The sequence below is a fragment of the Notamacropus eugenii genome, chromosome 1 (genome assembly GCF_028372415.1).
Source record: "Notamacropus eugenii isolate mMacEug1 chromosome 1, mMacEug1.pri_v2, whole genome shotgun sequence".
In the NCBI taxonomy this organism is placed as follows: domain Eukaryota; kingdom Metazoa; phylum Chordata; class Mammalia; order Diprotodontia; family Macropodidae; genus Notamacropus; species Notamacropus eugenii.
The window spans coordinates 46,520,377-46,545,391 of record NC_092872.1 but is presented as its reverse complement, the minus strand read 5'-3'; the positions used below and the strand labels follow the sequence as shown (position 1 = coordinate 46,545,391).

Genomic DNA, 25,015 nt, shown 5'->3' with positions numbered 1-25,015 from the left:
CAGCTTCTGCAGGAAGCCTTTTAGATCCCCCTTCATGCCAGCCTCTTTTTTCTGTTGGTTTTCTCCAACTTCAGCTGTATATAGCTTATTTGTAAATAATGCTTTCCCATTATGCTCCCCGCCCCCATTTGATTGTGAGCCCCTCCAGAGCAGAGGCTATCTTTTGCCTTTGCCCCAGGGCTTACCCCTGCATCTGCCACCTACCAGGTTCTTGATAAAGGTTCATTTATCAAGGACTGACTGTCCTCTTCCTGGAAGTTTTTTCTGATCCTCAGCGATAGTAACTTTTACCCCTCTGACTTCACATAGCATATGTTGGCTTCAAATGCTGGGAAAAGTGGGGTGAAAGAAGGCATTCCAGGCATAAAGAGCATCATGAGCAAAGGCCAAGAAACAGCACTGAGAATGGTCTAGCTGGGTTAGAGTGGAAGGGAACGAGATGCGATAAGTCTGGAAGGATTGGGTGATGCCAAATCTCAGATGGCTTTGACAATCAAAGGAGTCTGAAATTTAATTCATGGGCAACAGAGTCATTAAAGATTTTCTTTGAGCAAAGGAGGGATATGATGAGATCAATGCAAAAGCAAGGTTTGTTCTGACAGTACTGTCAAGTCTGGACTGCTGGGGAGGAATCAGGGCAGGCTTCACAGAGGAACTGGCATTTGAACATTTGAAATGAGATTTCAAGTGGAAGAGATGTGAAAAGAAGACATCGAAGAGAAAAGATGTTCAGATAACAGTAAGGAGTCCATTGAGGCCAGAGCATAGGTTCTATGCATGGAAGTAATGGAAAATGAGCCTTAAAAGGTACATTGGGATTTCATCCTGGAGGGCCGCAGATGTATTTGAGTTGACAAATGTAACCCAGAGAGTAGACTCTAAGGTTATCCAAACTGGGGATGCTCAAAAGACCAGCCCCGGTTTACATAAAGGAATTAATCCCAATGGTATGTTCTCAGTATTTATCTGACAAGGACTAATTAACCAATGGAACATGTGGGACCAAGGAGTCAGAATCCCTCTATATATCTATATTTCTCCATAGGATATAACCAATGAAGCTTGTAGGTGATGATTAATATTTTGTTGTTGTTGATAATTCTTTGGTCCCAAAGAGGACCAGTGACGTCACAGGGTGATGTCTTGACTTGCGAATGAATAGGATTTAAGTGAGGCAGAGCTGTGCAAAGTCATCAGCCCCACCCTCTCCTTCAGTATCATTGGAATCCAGTGGCAAGACTGGTGATGGCCCAGAATATTTTTGTTAATGCATAAATAAAAGAGAGTTGTTTCCAAAAGCTATCCCATACTTCCATATGGGCCCTCCAGTACCCCACTTCTCCTGTCCCCTGACCTTTTTCTTCTCTTAAGTCATGTCAGTCTGGACTCACTTCACCTCACTCATGGCCAGAAAGAAGGCCAGGGTTTGCCACCTGTGGGGGTCTCCTGAGGGTTGTCTGTCACAAACAGGAAGCTGTGGGTAGGGGAAAGGGGGGGCAGTGTCAGGTCGGGAAATAGCAACAGAGATCGGAAGCCTCTCTAGGCTGGCCCCTACCCCTTCCAAGCCTTGTGTGCAAATTAATGGAAGGAGAATGACAACAAAAAAACCCCTAACAACCACTAGATTTGGAGTCTGGAAACCTGGGTTCCAGTCTTGGTTATATCCCTTACTTGCTATGTGACTTTGGGAAAATTCTTTCCCCCTGGGTCTTAGTTTCTTTTTCTTAATTAATCTTACACCAACCATGATTTGGGACAACATGCTACCCACCTCCTAACTGGAAGGTGATAGACTCAAGCTGCAGAATGAGTCACATTTTCAGACAAGAATTTCCCAGTATGGGAATTTGTTTTGATTGGTCATATTTGTTACAAGGGTTTTCTTTTTTTTTTTTTCAATGGGATGGGGGTGTGTGAGGGGGCACAGCTAGGGTTGAAAAAAAAAGGTCATTGAAGTATTTTAAAGAATGTACAAGAGAGAACATAAAGAAAATTAGAAGGGAACAGACAATTGTGACAGATTTTGAAAGCTCTATGGTGAATTTATTATGTACTTGAAAAGAAAAGCAAGCTGTACATAATATAGACTTGCAGTTTTGTACATGGTCTCTTTTTTTTCCTATTCTACTTGGTATGTAGAAATGCTCATCTTATTTGACATTTATTAAGTGCAGAAAAGAAAATGAGGAAGTTTGTTTAGATCAATGGCTCTCAAAGTATGGTTTGGGGACCCCTAGACCTTCTCAGTGGGTCTGTGAGGTCAAAACTATTTTCCTAGTTATACTGAGATATTTAAATTTCTAATACAGTAAGTGTTGGTAGATGTAACCCACATAAAAAAAAAAAAACCAAAACAAACCTCTTTGTGGTCTTCAGTAATTTTTAAGAGTGTAAAGGGGACCAAAAAATTTGAGAACTACTTTTTATTAAATGATTAAATTATCTCTAAAATTCCTTCCAGCTCTAACATTCTGTATTCTAAGTTCCTTTTTTAGCTCTAACATTGTCTTCAAGACACTCCATCTCAAGGCTCCAGGCATCCTCTGTGGCTGAATCCCATGCCTGGAATGTTTCCCCTCCTCCCCTCTGACTATTGACCTCCCTAACTTCCTCTAAGTCACAATTTAAATCCCAGCTTCTACAGGAAGTTTTCCCCAGCTCCTCCTAAATTCCAAAGCCTTCCCTCTGTTAATTATTTCCTATTTATCCTGTATATAGCATTCTTTGTATAGATTTGTTTGCATGTTGCTTCCCATTTAGGTTGTAAGCTTCTTAAGAGCAGCGTTTGTATCCCCAATGTTTAGCTCAGTACCTGTCCACAGCAGGTGCTTAGTAAATGTTTTTTGATTGATTGATCTTTGTACCCCTAGTGTCCAGGATATCGTCTAGGACATTCCAGGTCCCTAATAAGTGTGTCTTGATCTGAGATTAATTGGGTTGAAAAGACAGATCATTGGCCTGTCTGGCAGTGGGGAGGAAGTCCTGGTCCTGGTAGCTATATTTCTTCAGAGACCATGTTGCTTCTAAAAGGTATACTCACTGAGTGTGAATATATTGCCTAACGTAGAACTTTTTCTGTGTTCTGAGTGTGTCTGGGTTCTAAATTAAACAGTCTGTCAAGTCATGTGCAGGCCTTAAGTGGGAAAGGTGAAGGGACTGATAGCTCTACTGTGGTGCCTTGATTATGGTAGGTACTTGATAAAGCACTCCTTGGATTGGATTGGGTTGAATGACAACAGAAAACATTTGATAAAAGTTCATGGATTTTCGTAAGCTTCTGTGATTTTTTTTTATTTTTAGTTATTTTAGTGATTTGGGTTAGAGATGTTTGGTAAACTGTACACAGACACAGATACACTCCTCTGTGTGTGTATGAACGTAGGGAAGTGAAGAGGAAGACTGGGTTATTTGGGGAGAAGCAGAGCTGTGTGAGTCCCTGAGGGGACCTGACTGTGGGCGGCCTCCCTTCCTCTCTGGGGCAACTGGGTAGATAGGCTGCCTCTGACAAGGCAACCATGGTTTTGGTTCAGCGACTCCCACCAGCCCTTGCCTGCCCCAGCATCCACCTCGCCGATCCGGATACCCAGTGGAGTTATAGCCCAACTCGCCATGCAGCAGCCCCCTTTCTTCCTCCTCCTTTTCTTTCCCTTTCTCACCCCACAGAGCGCTGAGCCCCAAGACCCCCTGAATGTGGAGGCTGAAGGTAGGAATAAGCAGAGATGTGGGGCTCTCGTCCCAGCTTGGCCACCAAGCTGTTGTGTGACCTTAGTTTATCTCTCTTGGGCTTCATTTTCTTCCTCTGTAAAATGAGATCAGAGATCCGTCGAGATGATCCGCAGAAGGTCCTTTCCAACACTATGTTGAGTGTCTTATTGGGAAAGAACTAAGTCTGGGCTTAGGGTAGGGGTTGGGTTGATGATGGGGAGAAGAGGAAGTAGAGATGATAAAGAAAATAACTCACACTTTAATTTTAATGTTTTTGAATCATTTCTTCATAACAACCCTGGGAAGTAGCAAGTATTTCTACTCTTAGATGAGGAAACTAAGGTTCAGAAAAATGATGGAGCAGGGCCTGTGGTTGGATAACTAGTGAGAGTTGGAACTTGCTCTTAGGCCCCGGATTCATGTCACCACTGCCTTACCCTTTCTCCTCCACTCTCCTCTCTCCCTCTCTCTCTCCACAGAGGGAAGGAATGCAGTGCTGCCATGCCTGATTGGCCCCAGGGATGGACCCTTTGAGCCGATCACCTGGTCTGGAGGAGGGCAGCTATCCTCTTTGCAGCAGTTAACCCTGAAAAGACCAGGGTTGGGGGTCCAGGTGGAACCCTCGAACATCTCCCTCTTCATCTATAACATCTCAGCTATGTCTGGGGGCTTCTACCTCTGTGAATGGGGACCACTCACAAAGCAAGAGTCGAAGCCGGGGGCTGCTATCAGCGTCAATGGCAGTGGTGAGGGGCCAGACTGGGGATGGGGGGAGTGAGGGGGAACTTGAAGTTCTGGGCTCAGTAGAGAGGGAAGGGGGTAGGGGAAAGGAATGGCTCTGGACCTCAGTTTCTCATTCTGCTAAGAAACAATATGTACGGTATCATTGAAGGAATTGGGGTAAAAAGACAAGAGTCTGAATCTGGATTCAGCTACCTCCTCCTTGTGTGATGGTGAGGAAGTCATATTTTCCCTTTTGGGGTCTCAATTTCTTCAACTGTAAAATGAGGGGTTCAAACTGGATGATTGAGAAGGTCTTTGTCAGCTCTACATCTTATGATCCATGGAATGTCCTGTTGTTAGGGGGCCTGAGGGGAAAGAGATTGTTGAAGATCCACAGGGTGTCGGTGGGCAGGATAATGGGAAATGCAGAAAGAGGTATTAAAACTGGGTCTGAGGAAGAGCACTGAGAACCATCTCCAGAGGGGAGTGGATGTCTCTGAGCCCAGCTCCCAGTCATCTTTGACCTTCCTCCATCTCTATCTCTCTACATCTATGTGTTGCCAGGTGAACTGTTCCAGTGGAATGCTACAGGCCCAGAGGGCTGTGGTCTTACGAAAGTATCCTCACTGTGGCCCAGGCGTGTCAGCTTTCCAAGATCTAGGTCCCGAACTTATCCCTCCACTCAACTGTATGTATGGGCTGAGGACAAACCTGAGCCATGGGATCCCTTCACTCCATGTAATGATCAGAACCAAACAGAGGGTAAGTAGGGGGTGGTGAGAGGAGGAGGCAAGAAGAAGCTAAGCAGGTGTGGTCTAGTTCAAGGACACTAGGTGGAGGGCAGCCAGGTGGCAAAGTAGGTAGAACTCTGGGCCTGGATTCAGGAAGACCTGAGTTCAAATCCAGTCGCAGAACACTTACTAGCTTAGGTAAGTCACTTAAAAAAAACAAAACAAAACTCTGTTTGCCTCAGTTTCCCCAACTGTAAAATGGAAATAATAATAGCACTTACCTCAAAGGTTGTATTTGTAAAGTGTTCAGTTAAACATCTGGCACACAGGTGCTCTATAAACACCACTTATTATTATTGCTTATTAAAGAGTAGGAGCTGCCTCCTTCCTCCTAGAGCTCAGCCTAGACTGTCTCCTATACTTAGAATACTCCCTAATACAGAGGAGACTCAGGAAGAAGTGAATTTGAATCCAACCTCAGACACTTATTAGCTGTATGTATGGCAAGTAATTTAATCTCCATCCTGCATGGTTACCTCACCTGTAAGATGGGATAATAATGGTACCTACCTCCCTGGGTTATTGTAAGGATCAAATAAGATAATATTTGTACAGTACTTGGCACAATGCCTGGCAAACACTAAGTACTTAATAAATGCTTGTTTCCTTCCCATCTCCACATATTGACATCACACTGATCCTTTCCAAGGCTTCCTTGGTTCCTAGATCTCTCCCTCCTCTGATCTGTATTCAAGTTTTGAAGGGCTGTCTGATGGAAGAGAGGCTCACTTTGTTGCTTCCTGGGGAGAGGGAGACAAATCTAGGCTTCGATGTTCTGAAAAATTTCTTTCACAATCAGAGCCACTCCAGAGGTGGAAAGGAGTTAACTCAGGAAGTAGTGGAGTCTTCCTCACTGGAAATCTTCAAGTAGATGCTGAATCACTACTTTAGGGTATGTTTTAGTGGTATTTTCTTTTTTGAGGATGAGTTGAACCCTGTGGCAAGCTTTCTTTTGGTCCTGCAGTCTCACAGCATTTTGTATGAAATTTCCTATGTCCTAGTTTGTCCCCACGCTTTCAGATTCAGGAAGCGCTTGCTTCAGAGTAATCCTATAAGGTAGCAAGTTCGGGGGTGTATGTTTCCATTTTACAGACTTGGAAACTGAGGCTCAGAGAATTCATGGGACTTTCCATGGTCACACAGCTAGTAATAGAATCAGAGCCAGAATTCAAACCTAGGTCCCCAGATTCCAAGTCCAGTGTATTATCCAGGCTGCTCCCTGACTTCCTACCTCTGCCTTATTGCATCTGAACTATTTGGGGTTTTAGCAAGTATTTTTATTTACCAATATAGACTACTTCCATATTTCAAAAGACTTACCATTTCATTGATGGATGGAATGCGCTTTCTTCATCAAAGCTATGGCAGAATGAAACATGATAGTGCAAAGAACGTGGAATTTACAAGTGAATGTGGGTTCAAATTCCAACTTGGATAAATCCCTTTGATCCCCTCTATGCCTTTTAGGGTTGTTTCCTCTTCGGTAAAATGAAAGAATTGGATTAGACTATGTCTAGGAGGCCTGTGAGCTTGTTTTTTAAATATTTGGATTGTTATAATCCAGCATAATTGTTTTTGTATGTAATCCTCTGTATTTGATTTTATGTGTTTAAAAACATTATTCTGAGAAAGGGTTCAAAGCAGTCCAAGACACACAAAAAAACAAATGGACCAGCTAAGAGCCCCTGGATTAGGTGATCTCTAAAGTTTCCTCCGGTTCTAACATTTTATGAGTGGGTGTGAACAATCACCTGCTCCCCCACCTTGTCATGAGGAGCCAGTCTGCAGTGAGCTAGGCTGGGTCCTGGAATGGCAAACACAAAGTCTGTGGCTGGGTCTGTTCTCCAAGCCTTTCCAGCTTGGCAGGACCTGACAGGGTTGGCACTCCACTATTAGCATGGCTTCCAAGAAGCCAGGCTTCCAAAGAGGACTTCAGTGGAGGCTGAAAAGAAAAAATAGAAATTCATAATGCTGCTATGGAAAGAGCACTGAATTTGGAATTGAGGATCCTGGGGTGTGAATCCTGGCTTGGCATTTATTAATTATATCACAATAAGTGAGTCACTTACCCCCTTTGAGCCTGTTTCTTCATCCTCAAATGGAGATCATACTACTTAGACTTAGTACCTTGCAGGTTTGTTATGAAAAAGGTACTTTGTAAATCTTAAAGTGCCATATGAGCTTTTATTAAATATTTATTAAATAAAAGAGGAGGGTGAAGGCAATTGAAAGCACAGATAAAAAATAAAGCAGCCTAGTACAGACTAGGGGCTATCAAATCCAGGGAAACTTCCCCAAGGCCTCCCTGGGCTTTGTGATTCCCTAGGCCTGGAGATCAATCCTAGAGTTACTCCCATCCTGGCCTCTTATGAGAATTGTATCTTTTGGTCCAATAACACTCTTTCATCACCGCTTCCTAGAACCTGTTCCATCTCCATTGTGAGTGGCCAATCTGAGTCTTGGAGAGCAATGGTCTCCAGAGCTAGGGCCTTGTACCCCTAAGGGTCCATGGCATGACCCTAAGGGGTCCAAGCTCTTAGAGCATGGGAAGAAGGGTTGTATATCTGACCATGTCAGTTCCTTAGTAAATTCCAATTGACTTTAGGATAAAACATTATTTCACTTTTGCCTCATCTTTTTTTTTTCAATGTCTTTTTTTGCATAAATTTTATAACATTTAAGTATTGGTGCAGTAACATATACATGTATACCTATATGTATAAAACTTATAAATAAGTAAATGTAGCTCTCTTGGTGGTACATGCTCAACATTTTTTGATAGGCTATCTACTGCATGAGACTAAGTTCCCTGATTCTACAGTAAGAAGGTTTGCTCAGTCCCTCAGGAATCCTTTCCATTGACTTGAGGAAGGAGGTTTTGTGCTCCTCTCACATTCATAGGGTCATAGATTTAGATCTGGAAGGGATCTTAAAGGCCATCTTGAATAACTTTCTCATTTTTACAGATGTGGAAACTGAGACCTGGAGTGGTTGAGTGACTTGCCCAAGTCACTTGCCCTCACAGCCGCACAAGAAACTAATTCAAGACCAGCTAGTTGGTATGGTGAATAGAGCACTGGCTCTGGAATCAGGAGGACCTGCCTTCAAATCCGACCTCAGATATTTGACACTTACTAGCCTTGCCTTCCCCCCTCTAAAAAAAAATTAAAAAAAAAAGTAATTCAGTGAATATTTCAATGTAATTCTGACTCCAAATCAATACCCTTTTCATATCACTGTGCTACTTGGAAAGAACCTTAGGGATCATCAAGTCCAGCAGTTCTCAGGACCCTTTGATCTCACAATCCTTGAATAGTCTTAAAAAATTATTGAGGACTCCCCAAAGAAGTTTTGTTTATTTGGATTATATCTGTTGATATTTACCATGTTTAGAAAGTAAAACATTAAGATGTGGTTAGTATTATTGTGAAAATAGTTTTGACTTCAAGGGTTCCTGGATTACACTTTAAGAACTATTGATCTAGTCTAAGCCCCCTTTCAGTTTTACTAGTTTATAAGAAACTTCTTCTCCAGGTCATTTTACAGAGGAGGAAACTGAGACAAATAATGTTAAGTGACTTGCCCAGGGTCACACAGCTAGTATCTGAGGTTGGATTTGAACTCAGGTGAGGTTGGATTTGAATTCAGGTTTTTTTAACTCCAGGAGTAGCTCTCTATCCACTGTACCATCTAGCTGATGCAAAAGATAGTGGAGTGGTTTGCTATTTCCTTCTCCAGCTCATAACTTAGGAGTAATGGATGAGATTATATCGAGGCTTAATAGTAAGAAAAACTTCCCAACAGTTATTGCTGTCCAAAAGTGGAATAGGTTGACTTGGGAGGTGTTGGGTTCCTCCTTACTTGAGCTTTTGTTTGTTTATACTGATAACCTACAGATAATTCAATCTTGTTTGAGAATGAGTTATTGCTTTTTAATTGTTTTATTAATAATTAAAAATTTTTTTATCATATTTTTGCTATACTTTATTTTTTAATGTTTATTTATTTATTTTTAGTTTTCACCATTCATTTCCACAAAATTTTGAGTTCCAAATTTTCTTCCCATCTCTCCCCTCCCACTACCCCAAAACGCCATGCATTCTGATTACCCTTTCCCCAGTCTGCCCTCCCTTCTATCACACCGCTCCCTTCCCTTATCCTCATCTTCTTGCTTGTCTTGTAGGGCAAGATAAATTTCTGTACCCCATTACCTGTATTTCTTATTTCCTAATTGTATGCAAAAACAATTCTCAACATTCGTTCCTAAAACTTTGAATTCTAACTTCTCTCTCTTCCTCCCTCCCTACCCATCCCCACTGAGAAGGCAAGCAATTCAATATAAGCTATATATGTGTAGTTTTGCAAAAGACTTCCATAATAGTCATGTTGTGTAAGACTAACTATATTTCCCTCCATCCTGTCCTGCCCCCTCTTTATTCTATTCTCTCTTTTGACCTTGTCCCTCCCCAAAAGTGTTTACTTCTAATTGTTCCCTCCTCCCATTTGCCCTCCCTTTCATCATCCCCCCACCTCATTTATCCCCTTCTCCCCTACTTTCCTGTAGTGTAAGATAGATTTTCATACCAAATTGAGTGTGCATGTTATTCTTTCCTTAAGCCAAATGTGATAAGAGTAAACTTTACTTTTTCCCTCTCACCTCCCCGCTTTTTCCCTCTATTGAAAAAGCTTTCTCTTGCCTCTTTCATGAGAGAAAATTTGCCCCATTCCATTTCTCCCTTTCTCCTCCCAATATATTCCTCTCTCACCCCCTTAATTTTATTTTTTTAGATATCATCCCTTTCTATTCAACTCACCCTATGCTCTCTGTCTATATATATATTATATGTGTGTATAGTCCCTCCAACTACCCAAATACTGAGAAGAGTTTCAAGAGTTACAAATATTGTCTTTCCATGTAGGAATGTAAACAGTTCAACTTTAGTAAATCCCGTATGATTTCTCTTTCCTGTTTACCTTTTCATGCTTCTCTTGATTCTTGTGTTTGAGAGTCAAATTTTCTATTCATCAAGAATGGTCTTTTCTGGTCTTTTCCTCAAGAATGCTTGAAAGTCCTCTATTTCATTGAAAGACCATTTTTTCCCCTGAAGGTTTTGCTGGGTAGGTGATTCTTGGTTTTAATCCTAGTTCCTTCAACTTCTGGAATATCATATTCTAAGCCCTCTGATCCCTTAATGTAGAAGCTGCTAGATCTTGTGCTATCCTGATTGTATTTCCACAATACTTGAGTTGTTTCTTTCTAGTTGCTTGCAATATTTTCTCCTTGACCTGAGAACTCTGAAATTTGGCTACAATATTCCTAGGAGTTTCTCTTTTCGGATCTCTTTCAGGAGGTGATTGGTGGATTCTTTCAATATTTATTTGCCCTCTGGTTCTAGAATATCATAGCAGTTTCCCTTGATAATTTTATGAAAGATGATGTCTACGCTCTTTTTTTTGATCATGGCTTTCAAGTAGTCCCATAATTTTTAAATTATCTCTCCTGGATCTATTTTCCAGGTCAGTTGCTTTTTCCAATGAGATGTTTCACATTATCTTCTATTTTTTCATTCTTTTGGTTTTGTTTTGTAATTTCTTGGTTTATCATAAAGCCATTAGCTTCCATCTGTTCCATTCTAATTTTTAAAGAACTATTTTCTTCAGTGAGCTTTTGAACCTCCTTTTCCATTTGGCTAATTCTGTTTTTAAAGCATTCTTCTCCTCATTGGCTTTTTGGACCTCTTTTGCCAATTGAGTTAGCCTGTTTCTAAAGGTATTATTTTCTTCAGCGTTTTCTTGTTGTTGGTTTTTTTTTTTTTTTGGTCTCCTTTAGCAAGCTGTTGACTTGCTTTTCATGATTTTCTTGCATTGCTCTCATTTCTCTTCCCAATTTTTCCTCCACCTCTCTTATTTGATTTTCAAAATCCTTTTTGAGCTCTTCCATGGCCTGAGACCTTTGCATATTTATTTTGGAGGTTTTGGATGCAGAAGCCTTGACTTTTATGTCTTCCTCTGATGGTAAGTATTGTTCTTCCCCATCCAAAAGTATGGAAGAAAATACCTGTTCACCAAGAAAGTAACCTTCTATAGTCTTATTTTTTTTTCTTCCATTTTTGGGGGCATTTTCCTAGCCAGTTGCTTGACTTTTGAGTTGCAAGACTTTTTGTCAAGAGAAGGGTATGCTCTGGGAACCTGTGAGGTCTCAGTTCCTCCAAGGTGGCATAATCAAAGGAGAGGAGTTTACTCCTCTCCTGGCCTGCACTCTGGTCTGGGAGCTACCAAAGCTTTTCTGTCCAGGATCTGCAAGTAGAATTCCCTTTCCAGAGCCTCTACCCAGCTCCACCACACCAGCACTCTTCCTCACCCCAGGATCGCCACTCAGGGCTGAGACCCAGATCAGCGACTCAATTCCCCCAGGGTGTTTAGCCCAAGGGCTCCAAAAATGGATTATGCTGCGCTGCTGCCACCTGAGGCCAGGGCTAGGGGAGGACCCTACTCCCTTATCACCCAGGTGAAAAAGCTTTCTCACTGACCTCTGAAGCTGTCTTTGACGTTTGTGGGTTGAGGGATCTGGGAACTGCAGCTGCTGCCGGGGATTCTGCCCCCAAGGCCTGTTCTGGTCCTTTTCCTCCCAGTGCCTCCTCGCCAAGGCTGGGCTGGACTCCGTGGGCTGTGCTCCACTCTGCAGGATAGACCTTTCTTGTCAGCTTTCCAGGGTACCTTGGGCTGGAAATCTATTTCACTCTGTTGTTTTGTGGCTTCTGCTGTTCTAGAATTTGTTTAGAGTCATTTTTTACAGATATTTTATGGGCTGTGGAGGACTAGCTAGAGTAAGTGTGTCTTTCTATTCTGCAATCTTGGCTCTGCCGCTGTACTTTATTTTTACAACCCATTTGTTTCTTCTCCTTGTAACAAAGATTAGAAAAAAAGAAAGGGGGGAGAGAAGAAAGTTCCTCGTAACTTTTATAATATTCCACATGCATATTCCCCACTTTCTCTGTAAATTGGGGAGGAAAGTGTGTTGTATGAATTCTTCTCTAAGATCATGATCAGTCATAATTATACTGCAATATTTCCCTTTTGTGTGTGCCTTTTCTGTCTACACCGATGTAATCACTATGCATAGTTTTCCTGGTTCTGCATACTTTACTCCATCAATTTAAACAAGTTTTCCCATGTTTCTCTGTATTCTCCATATTTATCATCACTTATGGATCAGAAGTATTTCATTTGTTTATGTAGCATAATTTGTTTAGCATTTTCCAATGAATGAGTATCCACTTTATTTTCAGTTCTTTGCTCCAACAAAAAAAAATTTTATGAATATTTTGATATATGTAGGATCTTTTTGCCTATTACTTCCTTAGAATACATGCCTAGCTGTAGTATCTCTGGGTTAAAGAGTGTGAATTTTTTAATCATTTAGAAAACTAACTTTAGCAAAAGTACTTTATTTTCCCAGCTGATATTTTAAAACTCCCCAAGTAACTAATGGTTTTAGGTTTGTTGAATTCTGTGTTCTTGAGTTTGATGGTTTCTTTTGATCCTTGCTTTTATTTGTAACCACATAGTTTTGGAATGTGTTGTTGTTTTTTGTTTGTTACATTTTATTTTCATAAGGAAGGCAAACACAGGCAAAAAACCTACAAAGTTCACTCCTCCCAGAAGCTGAGAAAGGAACCAGACTAGAAGGCTTGTCCATGATAATTCTTGCAGTTCTACACTTCTGAAACTTACTGATTGCTAAAAAATTTTTTAAAAAGAAAGGCTGTCTTCAAATTTGGCCATTTGATGCCATCATACTTAACCTGAGTTTTTTTCATCATTTAATATATTCTTTCTTTTCATAGTTGTGTATTAGTCTTTTGGGTGGGCTTGGTAGCCTAACCTTGAGGAACTGCTGCTGCTCAGTTATCTCAGGGAGTAGTGGCACTTTACTCACTGTCTGTTTTGTCCTCTGGTTTGCAGTTTGGACCAGTTTGGATCTAGGGAGCCTATTGTAATGAGAGTTGTTCTCATACTCAGTAGCTCGTCAAATCCCCATCCTCTGATACCCCTGGAGATGATTTTACTTATTAGCTTCTATCTAGGATCTCCCCCCAATTGGAAAGAGTAAAAAGATATTTAATGTACAATAGGAATCAGGTATGGGACCAGTAGTTTATTTCTAGACACTCAAGAACTGTTGGACCTAAAAGACTCACATGTACTTTAGCAGAACAGAATTCAGCAGCTTAATTTAGAATTATTGGAACAGAACGTTTTCCTACTACATAAACTTCCTCAGAACATTATGGTAGTTTGCAAGACTACAAAGTAGACATTTTCACTTCTTTGTCTAAACAACTCCTGGCATACATCTGCTGGTAAAATGGCCAGGCTTGGACTAATCCTCTTGTTAGTGACTGCCTTCTTCATTGCACAAATTTTACCTTCTTGGAGTCGGGCCCAACACAAGGAGACCCTAGTCGAAGGGTGGGGAAACCTATAGCCTCGAGGTTACACATGGTCCTCTATGACTCAAGTGTGGCCATTTGGCTGAATCCAAACTTCACAGAACAAATTCCCTAAATAAAAGGATTTGTTCTGTAAAATTTGGACTCAGTCAAAAGGCCTTACCCAAGGACCTAAAAGGCCACAGGTTCCCCACCCCTGCTCTTGTCCTATAAGGTTAAGTAACTTGCCCAAAGTCACACAGCTAGTAAATATCTGAGGTTGGATTTTGAACGTGGGTTTTCCCAACTCAAGGCTCAGTTCTCTTTCCACTGAGCCATCTAGCTGCCTCAGGTCCAACCTGAACACATCCACATCAGAGTAATCATTTGCTTAAACTCATTGTTGTTGTTTAGTCATGTCTGACTATTCATGGAGTCATGAAGATTTTCTTAACAAAGATACTGGATAAAGATACTGGTTTGTCATTTCTTTCTCCAGCTCATTTTACAGATGAGGAAACTGAGGCAAACAAGGCTAAGTGACTTGCCCAGGGTCACACAGCTAGTACTCATCTGCAGCCAGATTTGAACTCAGGAAGATGAATTTTCCTGACTCCAGGGGAGGCTGGTCACATGATTTAGCTTTCATGTGCTTATGGCTACACTGAGGCTGGGGCAGGAGAATGGATGGAATCTGCTGCCCCTCCCTGACTCAACTTTCCAGATACACATCAAAACAGTCCTTCATGATTTGAAACTAGAAAAGAAGAGAGCCTCTCCTACTTTTAATACATTCTCTGAGTCCTCATATCTTCTGGTTCCATAGCTAATAAACAGACTCATTATCCCACAGTGAAGGGCCCTCAGTGGTGAGTCATATTTGGTCAGAAGCAGGCTCTTCCACACCTGCACACCCCCATACCAAGGCTTCCTTGTAGAGACAGGAATTGTGGTTCTACCTAGGCATGTTCCATGGGGGTAGGTGGGGGAAGGGGAGAAAGAATAGTTCCTACCATAATGGAATAATTGATTTAGAGCTGAAATAGGCCTTACAGGTGATCTAGTCCAATACCCTCATTTTACAGATAAGGAACCTGAGGCCCAGATAGGTTAAGAGACTTAGATGGTGCAGTGGACAGAATACTAGGTCTTGAGTAAGGTTCAGATGCAGACTCAGACACTCAGTAGATGTGTGACTTTGAGCTAGTCACTTAGAAACCTCTGTTTGCCTCAGTTTCCTCAACTGTAAGATAGGGGCCATAATAACACCTACCTCACAAGGTTGTTGTGAGATAATATTTATAATATATATTCATTTATATACAGAATTTAAATACATATATAAGTATATCAATACATATATATAAATATAGTATATAAATAAAATTTATAATATTATAAATAAACAGTGCTTGGCACATAGTAGGTGCTTTGTAAATGCTAGCTAACATTGATATTTTTAATGACCAGGCAGAGTCAAGATTCTAATTTGTGGCAGAATCAACCTGAGGGCCTCTGACTCCAAAGTCAGGGCCCTTTTCACTGCACCATACTGCTTTACACTGTTTTCTTTACTCTGTACCACTTCATCTAAGCCTTATGATGTTTTTCCTTATGGTGTAATAATATTTCATTACATTCCTATCTGTATAACCCTTGGCAGATCACTTAACCTCTCAGTGCACTAGGCATCTGTCTAAGAATATATATTACAGAAAGGTACCAACTTGTATCAATGAAATCCCTATCCCCATCCCTACCTTTCTATACCACATTTTATATGAATATTCTTCAATCACTGAGGACAGTTTGCATCCAACTTTTTGCTGTTACCAATGGGAGTACTTTGTGAGAAATGTCACTAAATTATTCATAACCTTTGGCAAAGAGATTTCATGTTTTGTACAAATGTTCCACTCCAAGGAGGCTAAAGATAGAAAGATTCTACACACAACAAAATAAAACAAGCAAACAAATAGACTCGAAACCGTGATAGCTGCCCATTGACTTGGGAGTGGTAGAAGAGATTGTGGTATGTAGATTTGATGAAATGCAGTTCTTCCTTAAGAAAAACGATAGGAGAAGCAATGTGTTGTAGTCAATAGAGGGCTGGTCTTGGAGTAAGGAAGACCTCCGTTTAAGTCCTATCTCTGGCACAGACGCTAACTATGGTATACTAAAAAAGTTACTGAACCTCTGTGTCTTAGGCAGCTCTCCAGGGCTATCTTCTTCCTCTATGCTGTCTCTTGGTAACCTCCCCAGATCCTATGGGCTTAGCTGTTATCTGTATGCACATGACTCTCATGTCTCTATACCCAGTTTCAATATCTCCCCTGATCTTCAATCCTGCATCACTAATCAACTACTGAATATTTCAAATTGTATTTCAGTCATACATCAAATTGTATTGTATAGAGACATCTTAGATTCTGCATGTCTAAAACCAAGCTCATTGTCCCTACACACTCCCTTCTTCCAGACTTCTCTATTTTGGTTGAAGATACCACCATCCTACTGGCCACCCAGGTTCATAATCTTGGCATTATTCTGTACTCCTTACTTCCCACCCTTCTTCTCCCCATATCCAATCAATTACCAAATCTTTCCATTCCTACCTTCAAAACATCTCTTACACCCTACTCTGTCTCTCCATTCAGAGAGCTACCTACCACTTTAGTCCAGGCCTTCGTTACCCCTCCCTGTTCTGTTGTGTTATTGTGGAGTCATTTGGGTGATGTCTGACTCTTTGGGACCCATTTTGGGTTTCTTACTAAAGAAACTGTGGTGATTTGCCATTTGAGGTTAAGTGGCTTGCCAGAGTCACACAGCTGTTAAGTGTCTGAGGCTGGATTTGAACTCAGGCCTTCCTGGACAAGTCACTTAACCTCTGTTTACCTCAATTTCTTCATCTGTAAAATGGGGATAGTAATAGCAACCAACATCCCAGGGTTATTGTGAGGATCAGAGGAAATAAGATATGTAAAGTGCTTAGAACAGTACCTAGTACATAGTAGGTACTATATAAACGCTTGTTCCCTTCCCCTCTTTTTTGACACATCTATTGGCTGTTGGGCTCTTATTGGATTTATTTTACTTTTTTTGGATGTCAGATTTTTATCAGACATTTTTCATGCAAAGATTTTCTTTTTAGTTTATATCTTTTCTTCATATTCTGGCTGCATTGTTTTTATGCATACATAAAATGTATACATTATTATATGTAATGTATAAAATTAAATAATACATACATTATTTTTATATAATCAAAATTATCTATTTTGTCTAAAATAATTTCTTCTATCGTATGACTGGTTAAGTTTTTCCCCTATCCACAGTTGTAAAAAAAATCCTATTTTCTTTTATTGCTTTTTAGTGCAGGTGACTTCTTACATTTAGATCATTTAGCATTTTGGAATATATTATGGCATATGATATAAAATGTTAGTTTAAACTCATTTTCTTCCAAATGTGGAGTTGTTTCAGTGGTTTTTGTTGTGTAATGAGTTCCATTGTTATGGTAACAGTATTCTGGTCTATATGATGTGAAGAGGTAGGGTTTTTTTTTTGGAGGGGTAGGTCATGTAGAGTGTATCTAGAACAGAAATGAGACATAAGAGATATATAAATAAATGTATATATGCATGTATGTGTGTATAGATAGATATATATTTAGTGATTTCCCCCCGGGTTCTAGATGGGATCCAAACTAGTGAGCCAGTTGTGTTAGATTTATGAAGTATTCTATACAAATGAAGATTTTTTTTTACCTTTTAAAACTCTAGAATGAGCCTAGAAGACTACTCCTTTTCCTCTCTTTCAGCAGAGGACTTCAACAAATACTTAACTGAAAAAAAATGAGGCTATGACACAATCTCCCCTTTCTTCCCAATTTTGCAGCTTAAATCATGCCAACATCTTCTCTTGATATCTCTTTCTTTGCTCCAGTTTTTAGGGAAGAAGTGCTCTTTTCCTTGCAAATACCAACCCTTCTCCTTGGGCCCTTGATCTAAGCTCTGGACGACCCCTCTCTAAATGAGAGTACAAATGCCAAGTTTGGGGAGAGGTAGAGAAATGACCAGCCCAAAAGGGGCCTGCTGAGGCTGATAGAGAGAGACCTCAGATCATATCAGTCCGTGCTATATTCAGGCTGTTCATTAATAGCTTACCCAGTAATAAACTTTAGTGTTCCCCCTGCTCAGGAAAGGAATAAGCCATCTCTATGCCTGATAGCAGCAATCACTCTATTAATCTGTTGAGTTTACACATTTACTTTTATTAGAGGAAAGAATTTAAACTAATGCTATTAGTATAGAAGAGAGCTGTAATATCCCAGTCACAGAGTGGTAGAATATGCTATCTCCCTGAATCCTGCTTTGCTCATTTAGAATCAGTTCCTCAGTCTAGTCAAGGCCAGGAGCCATCTCAATCTGTTTCCTGGAATCTGTTTCGTCCTCTTACTTGGCTCTGACAACTCTTTCTAGCATCTCTTGTGCCCAGTGGCCAAAATTTTAAACCCCCAGATGCATCAGAGAGAAATACCTCTTTTGGTATGGGTAAGGGTGACATCTGCTCATTGGTTTCTCTGTCTTGTGTGATGGTCTGGCCCTGTCAGAGTTTTTTAAAAGAAACCCATTCAACATTAAAATTCATGTTATTTCCTTCACTTATATTTTCCTCATATATTTCCTTCACTTCCATATATTTTCTTGTATTCCTCATTCAGTGTAGAGATGAGAGATAACATGGAGGATAGGTGTACTTCTCATAGCAGGGGCTACATTTATATAAATTATTTTATAACAAGTGCTAGTTGTGTCCTAGTTGGTTTACTCCCAGATGTTTAATGTATGTTGTTGTTATTTTAAAGTGTGTTGTTTTCTATCCACTTCCCCTATTGATTTTTAGTGATATGTAGAAATATTGATTACTTCTGCAGATTTATTTTGTATTGTGCTTCTTTGCTGAAATTATTATCTCAATTAATCTTCTGATCATTTTCCAAGGATTTTCTAAATAAACCATTATCTTATTCTCAGTTAGGTTTATTTTTGCCTCTGCTTTGTCAGTGCTTACTTCACTAATTTCTTTTTCTTGTATTATTGCAATAGCCAGAATTTATAGTATTATAGTATATAGTATTATACCAAATAATAATGATAATAGCAGGCATCTTTGCTTTACCCCCGATCTTTTGGGGAAAACTTTTAGAGTCAATTTAAAAAAATAATGAGGAAAGATTCTTCCATTATTATTATTATTTTTAGTGTTTTAAGGTAAATGAATAGTGTACTTTGCTGAAGGCTTTTCCTGTACCTAGTGATACAATTATGTGGTTTTCTTCTCTTTGTTTTTGTCATGCGTGGTTTAGAGTTCCTCCAAAGACTGGGCTCACACAGACTGGCCACAATCCTGAGGACCTGACCCTAAAGGACTCAGTTTATCCCTTTTGACTTGTTGTACCCTAACCACAGAGTAAAACTCAGGGAAATCTCCAAAACAAAGTTTAGATATGGTTTGTTTCTCCTAAAGTGGGTAATAGTCTTTCCAACTTCTACACTTCATCAGTGGACTGTAGGTATCATTATATCGGTATTACGAGTACAATACCCTTCATGTCACCCATCATAACAAAGGACTCACATCTGTAAGAAAATACAGGAAACATAAAAGAATTACATAACTTATTAGACTCCTTTCAGAAAGTAAAGACACTCTGGGGGACTGGGGAACAAATACTAACCATTTACTTCAGATTTACTCCGAGCAACTCACAACAATATCGTAGAGGGTTGGCATCTCCTTTATCTGCTGGATTCTCTTCTGAGAAGTGGGCAGTTAAGGAAATCTCCCTATGGGAGACCAGCGTCTTACTCTGAAATTCATGAACTTTGGACTTCAGAATTAGCCACAAAGTAATCCCCAGATCTAGAAATATCTATTGGTAGAATTGTTAATCTTTGACTTGTGCTCAGAAAGTGAAACAGAAAGGCTGAAGGTGTTGTGGAAGTGGAGGTTCAGAAATTCCCCTCTCACGCTCACCTGGGAAAGCGAAAGATGCTTGCCGTGTGCTTCTTCTATTGCCATTTTCTGCTTCTGGAGGTGAGGGAAAAAGGAAATATAAAAGAATAAAACGTAGAACAAAAAAGAGTAAAAAGAGATGGGTTGTTTCATAGCTCATGCCTATGGACCACAGAGAGAATGTCTCCTCTGACAAGAGTCTATTATCTCAAGCCTTCATCAACCAGTCATCAAGAGGCATCCCCAGTCCCTGGGAATCACCAGAGGAGTCCCTAATGTCCTCTCTGCAATGGTCCAGGGCACAGATTTAACTCTATGAAAAGGAGATCCCTTTCCAACAAAGGTCCAGACTAATTTCAGCAAGTTGATCAGGGGAGGGGATTATCAAATTAAGCATGGACTTCCCCAGTCAACCCCCAACACATTATTACTGTGATTTAATGCTAATTATTTTCCTCATTTTGAACCATCCTTGTACTCCTAATGTAGTGAGTACTCTCTGACCCACTATCCTGGAGCCAGGCTACTATATATCCCTCCAGGTATCTAGAAGTACCCTGAAGGGTTAGGTAGTGTCTTTTCTTTACTGCTATCACATCAAGCTCTCATAGGTTGTGTTTCTATCCACTGTTATAGGCTAGTGACTAGATCCCCTTTTCCTTTTAACCATTTAACATCAATTAGTTTTTACAAGGTATATTTACTTCTAAACAGCAACAAAGATATGAATATTTTCCCTCAATACCTTAGGGGCACACTCTTCTCTATCCCACCTTGGTCTCTGAGGAGCTTGGGCTCAAACTCAGTTAAGTTCCTACATAGTACTGACTTTACAAAGTTCATATCCAAATGTGGCTTGGCTGCTAGATGAATCTCTGTCTCACTTACTGCTGAGCTGTGTCCTGGAGGTAACACCATACTCCTCAGGGCATCAATGCTGGATTGACTACACAACCTAGATGCAGAGATGCCAGGAAGCCAGGAAATTGCTCTCTCAATCTTTTAAAATTAACAAGGTCAGAGTCTCTAATCCCTTCACCTAAAATAGAAAGGGAAAAGTTCAGAAGCAAGGAACCAAGGCCTGTTTCACTGGGTCAGTGTTAACCTCACTGAGGAGAAGGCTGGAGGCTTCTCCTTTTATAGAATTGTCTCTCTATGGACACCATCCCCAGAGAATTCAAATCAAGAAGGAATAGCCTAAGAGAAGAGCCAGGGAGGCTCTGGTTGCTAATACCTTTTAACTGCACTCCTAGTTCCAGGTACCCAACCAATCAAAAGGGCTTCTCCTAACCATGTGGTTAGCAGGTCTGAATCAATTGCAGAACGTCTACAAGAGCTCAACCCTCTTGCTCCAAGGCTCTTCTATTAATTCCAGAATTACATTAATAATGTTATAATTATATTACTGCAGAATCTCCTGGAAGTAGGCTCCCTAGGCTTTTCCACTTGAGAATATTGTCAGAAATACTATGGACATATGCAATTCCCGTTATACTAGTAGAAATCCAACTTGGTCATGATTAATCTTTCTTTGTATATATTACTATATTTATTACCTTTGATAGTATTTTGTATTAATATTAATTAATGATAATGATCTATTATTATCTTTTTCTGCTTTTTCCTTCTCTGGTTTGGGTATCAGAACCATTTTTGTCTCATAGAACAAATTTGATAGGGTGCCTTCTTTCACTATTTTTAAAAATAGTTTATATGACATGGGGATTATTTGGTCTTTAAATATTTCCTAGAATGTAAATGTAAATCAGTCTGGTTCTGGAATTTTTTTTCCTGTGGCAGTTCACCTATGGCTTGCTTAATTTCACATGTTGAGATTGTGTCATTTCCTATTTTCCTTATCTCAGAATTTTATATTTTTGTAGATATCAATCTATTTTATTTAGACTTTCAGTTTTGTTGGCATATAACTGAATACAAGAGGCAGAGTTTAGTACTGAAGAAAGGGTTGGCCTTGGAGTCAGGACTGCTGGGGTTCAAGGCCTGCCTTTGGCATATACTATATGATCACGGGCAAGAAACTTCTCAATATCTCTAAGCAAATCTTTAAGAATATATTACGGGAATGGATGATATACATTGGTAGAGGGAGTTTCCCGTACTGGGGAGTTTTCTATGAAAATGAAATCACGGGTCTCAACAAACAAAAATAACTAGATATTCTAGTTTTTGATAGTTCTTATCTTTCCTTCTCATTTTAAATTTTGGTAAGCTTGTTTTCCTTTCCTTTTTCCTTAAAAAAATTAAATTAGTTGATTGTTGCTCAATTTCATTAGTATTTTTTAAAAATCTTTGTTTATTAGTTTAATTAAAAATATGTATTTAGAAACTTCTTTTGTGTTTGTATTGGGATTATTAGTTTTTTGTTTTTCTAATTTGTGTGGCCAGTTTATTAATCCTCTATTTTTGCCCTTTATAAATGTAAATGTCCATAAATTTAAATTTGCCACTGACTGCTTTAGTTGTATCATACGCATTTTTCTATGCTGAATCACTAATGTTATTTTCCTGTACATATACCTATATAAATATGTATATATGTGTGTCTAAGTGTGTATACCCACACACATACACTTTTTTTCTCACTGAGTCAAAGACTCACTCATTACTTAGGATATAACTTTTAGTTTCCATTTAGTTCTGCCTCTTTTGTTCATATTTTCCTCATTGATGACTATTTTTGTAGCATTATGGTCTATAAAGAATGTAGTTAAGATTTCCTCCTTTTTGCATTTATTTATTTATGCCTTTAGGATATGATTTTTTTTAATGAAGTTTCCATGTGTCTGCAAAAATTTAGCGTACTTTCTCATATTCCCATGTGATACACCTTCCAAGTCTATCAGATTTCATTGATATTGATTTTGTAATTTTATTTTTTATTTTTCATCTCAAATTTATCAAATCTTGAAGGAGAAAGATCAAAATTTCCTATCAGTGCATTATTATTTAGGTATTTTTTGTATTTCAACTAACTTTTCCGTCATGTTGTCAGTAGATCTTTTAGTTCATGAGTATACAATATATACGGTGCCCTTAAGCACAAGGTAGTTTGTCTATTTATCCTTCTTGATAGAACCTATTTTCACCCCTGCCTTATCTAAGATCATGTTTGCAACTGTTGCTTTTTTTTCTTTTGGTTGGGCAAAGCATAATGTATTATATTCTCGTCTATTAAGTTGTTATTTTTGTTTTATTCTATCTTGTTTGATCCTCACAATCCTTCAAGGTAGGTGCTATTATTAACCCCTTACAACTGAGGAAACTGAGGCAAGCAGATTAAGTGACTTGTCCAGAGGCATACAGCTGGTGAGGATCGGAGACTGGATTTGGACTTTTTGTCTTCCTGAATCCAGGCCCAGCACTCTATGCACTGTGCCATTTTAGCTGCCAATTTACTAATGTTTTCTGCTGATTTTTCTAAGCGTTTGAATTTCATGTTGAGTTTTGTATGTTTTCATCTATTTGATGTTCATTTTTATAGATACAAGGTCTTTCTTCATTTCTTATTAACATAATTTTACATAATTTTTTGCTTCTAAATGTATTATTGTGCTTTTTTTTTTTGGAGATTTCTCCTTTATGCACTAAATAATATACATTCACATAGACATTGTTTGGGGACCTTTTTTGGGCTCATTTTAAGTCACTCTTGGAATCTTTCTTTAAGCACTTAATGAATATTGATTGATTGATTGAAGGTGAGCCGTGTAGTGTAGTGGAGAGAGTGCTGAAGGTGGAACTAGGAAAACCTGGGTTCAGATCTTACCTCTGACATTCACCAGCTCTATGAGCCTGGGCAAATCACTGCACCACTATGACCCTCAGTTTCTACATCTTTAAACTGAAGGGGTTGAGCAAGATGACTTTCTTGCTTCCAGTCTGTGCTCCTATCCTAGTTTTCTTGTCTGAATTTCTTTCCTTTTTTTTCCTTCCCCTTCTCTGCTATTCTTTTACTTTATTTGACATACTTGTTGCCATTTCAAAGTGATGAAAGGAAGCTGGACTTAGTCATGACCACTTGGTCTATAATCTCCCCACACTTCTCCAGTCCCTGAGATCTTTGACTGAAGGCTGATGACCATGTCGAGAAGATTCTTAGTGAGTCATGAGTTGGACCAGGTGAAAGCTAAGGTCCCTTCCAAATCTGACATTCTATGAATGAATAAATTAATAAGTTGAACTGTGATCTTTCTCCCCCAGATTTTAAGGAGCTGACCCTGGCCCCAGGATCTCCTCTCTGGCTTTCTTGTGAACACCCTCCATCTTCCCTGACCTGGGGCCCTACATCATGGGTTCACTGGCGCCCTGGGAAAAACATTTCACTTCTGAGCCTGGAACTGGGAAAGGGCCTCCCAGTCCGGGAGTTCTGGGTTACAGGTACTGAGGGAGAAGGTGCCCTGCTAATTCTGCCCCAGGTTGTTCCCCAGGATACTGGTTCCTACCTCTGTAAAAGTGGCAACTTCACCATCCGCATCGAGCTGAAAGTCATCTCACAGTCAGGTAGGAAGAGTCATGTCCTCTACAGCTTTCTCTTGGGGGTCAAAGCTGAAAGATCTAGCCTTCTTTCATTCTTCTTGGCATAGTTTGTGGGGTATGAATGTGAAAGTGTGTGGGGATTCCCTATCCCACAACCTAGCCCTTGTCTCTGAAGTTGAGAGAGGGAAGAGGAGGATTTCCCCCATCTCATAATTCTTATCCCTCTGCAGTATGGCGTTGGCTTTTGGGGGCTGGAGGCTGGAAGGTTCCAGTTGTTACTCTGACCTATGTGTCCTTCTGTCTGGGTTCCCTCGTTGGATTCCTCCAAGTTCAGAAAGGTGAGGTACTACCTCCTCTCCTGGCCCTGTCCCTGGTTCCTGGTCCCCACTCCATCATAATCTCAGTTTGGACTTCCTGAAGGAGTGGCCTCTGTGCCAGCAGCCTCCTGTCCCATACCTGTGTCTATGTCTAGCCTCCCTCCCCAATTCCAGCCTTTCTGACTGATCCCAACCCAAACCCTCCTCTGACTCCTGGCTAGCTCTGCTCTCACGGAGAAAAAAGAAGCGGATGACCGATCGCACCAGGAGGTAAGAAAACTCAATCTGGAGAAATCTCAGTCCCCTTGAATCCCATTCCAAGCCACCCCTATCCCTATCCTGGGACTAAATTTCTTTTTCCCCATTCCCTCATTTCTTCCATATCAGCCAATAGCAGTAATTCACGTTTATAAAGCTCTTTTTGTGAGTTTTCTAACAATAAACCTATGAGATGGTAGCATAGCTATTATTTTCATTATTTTACAGATAAGGAAACTGAAGCTTAAAGAAATTAAGTGATTTGCCCAAGGCC

At 40.0% G+C, this 25,015-nt stretch overlaps 1 protein-coding gene across 2 annotated transcripts in view; it reads left to right on the top strand.

Annotated features, from left to right (window-relative positions):
* The first annotated feature begins 3,533 nt into the window (after positions 1-3,533).
* CD19 (CD19 molecule) overlaps positions 3,534-25,015 on the top strand; it is a 28,692-nt gene continuing 7,210 nt past the window's right edge. Inside the window, exons 1-6 of one of the 2 annotated variants that reach the window (XM_072598411.1) lie at positions 3,534-3,703; positions 4,185-4,451; positions 4,993-5,190; positions 23,891-24,190; positions 24,397-24,504; positions 24,705-24,753. In XM_072598411.1, coding sequence (XP_072454512.1) covers positions 3,610-3,703; positions 4,185-4,451; positions 4,993-5,190; positions 23,891-24,190; positions 24,397-24,504; positions 24,705-24,753 — 1,016 coding nt within the window. In that variant the 5' untranslated portion in view covers positions 3,534-3,609. The remainder of the gene's footprint in view (positions 3,704-4,184; positions 4,452-4,992; positions 5,191-23,890; positions 24,191-24,396; positions 24,505-24,704; positions 24,754-25,015) is intronic. The other variant, XM_072598421.1, reaches the window with a different exon arrangement.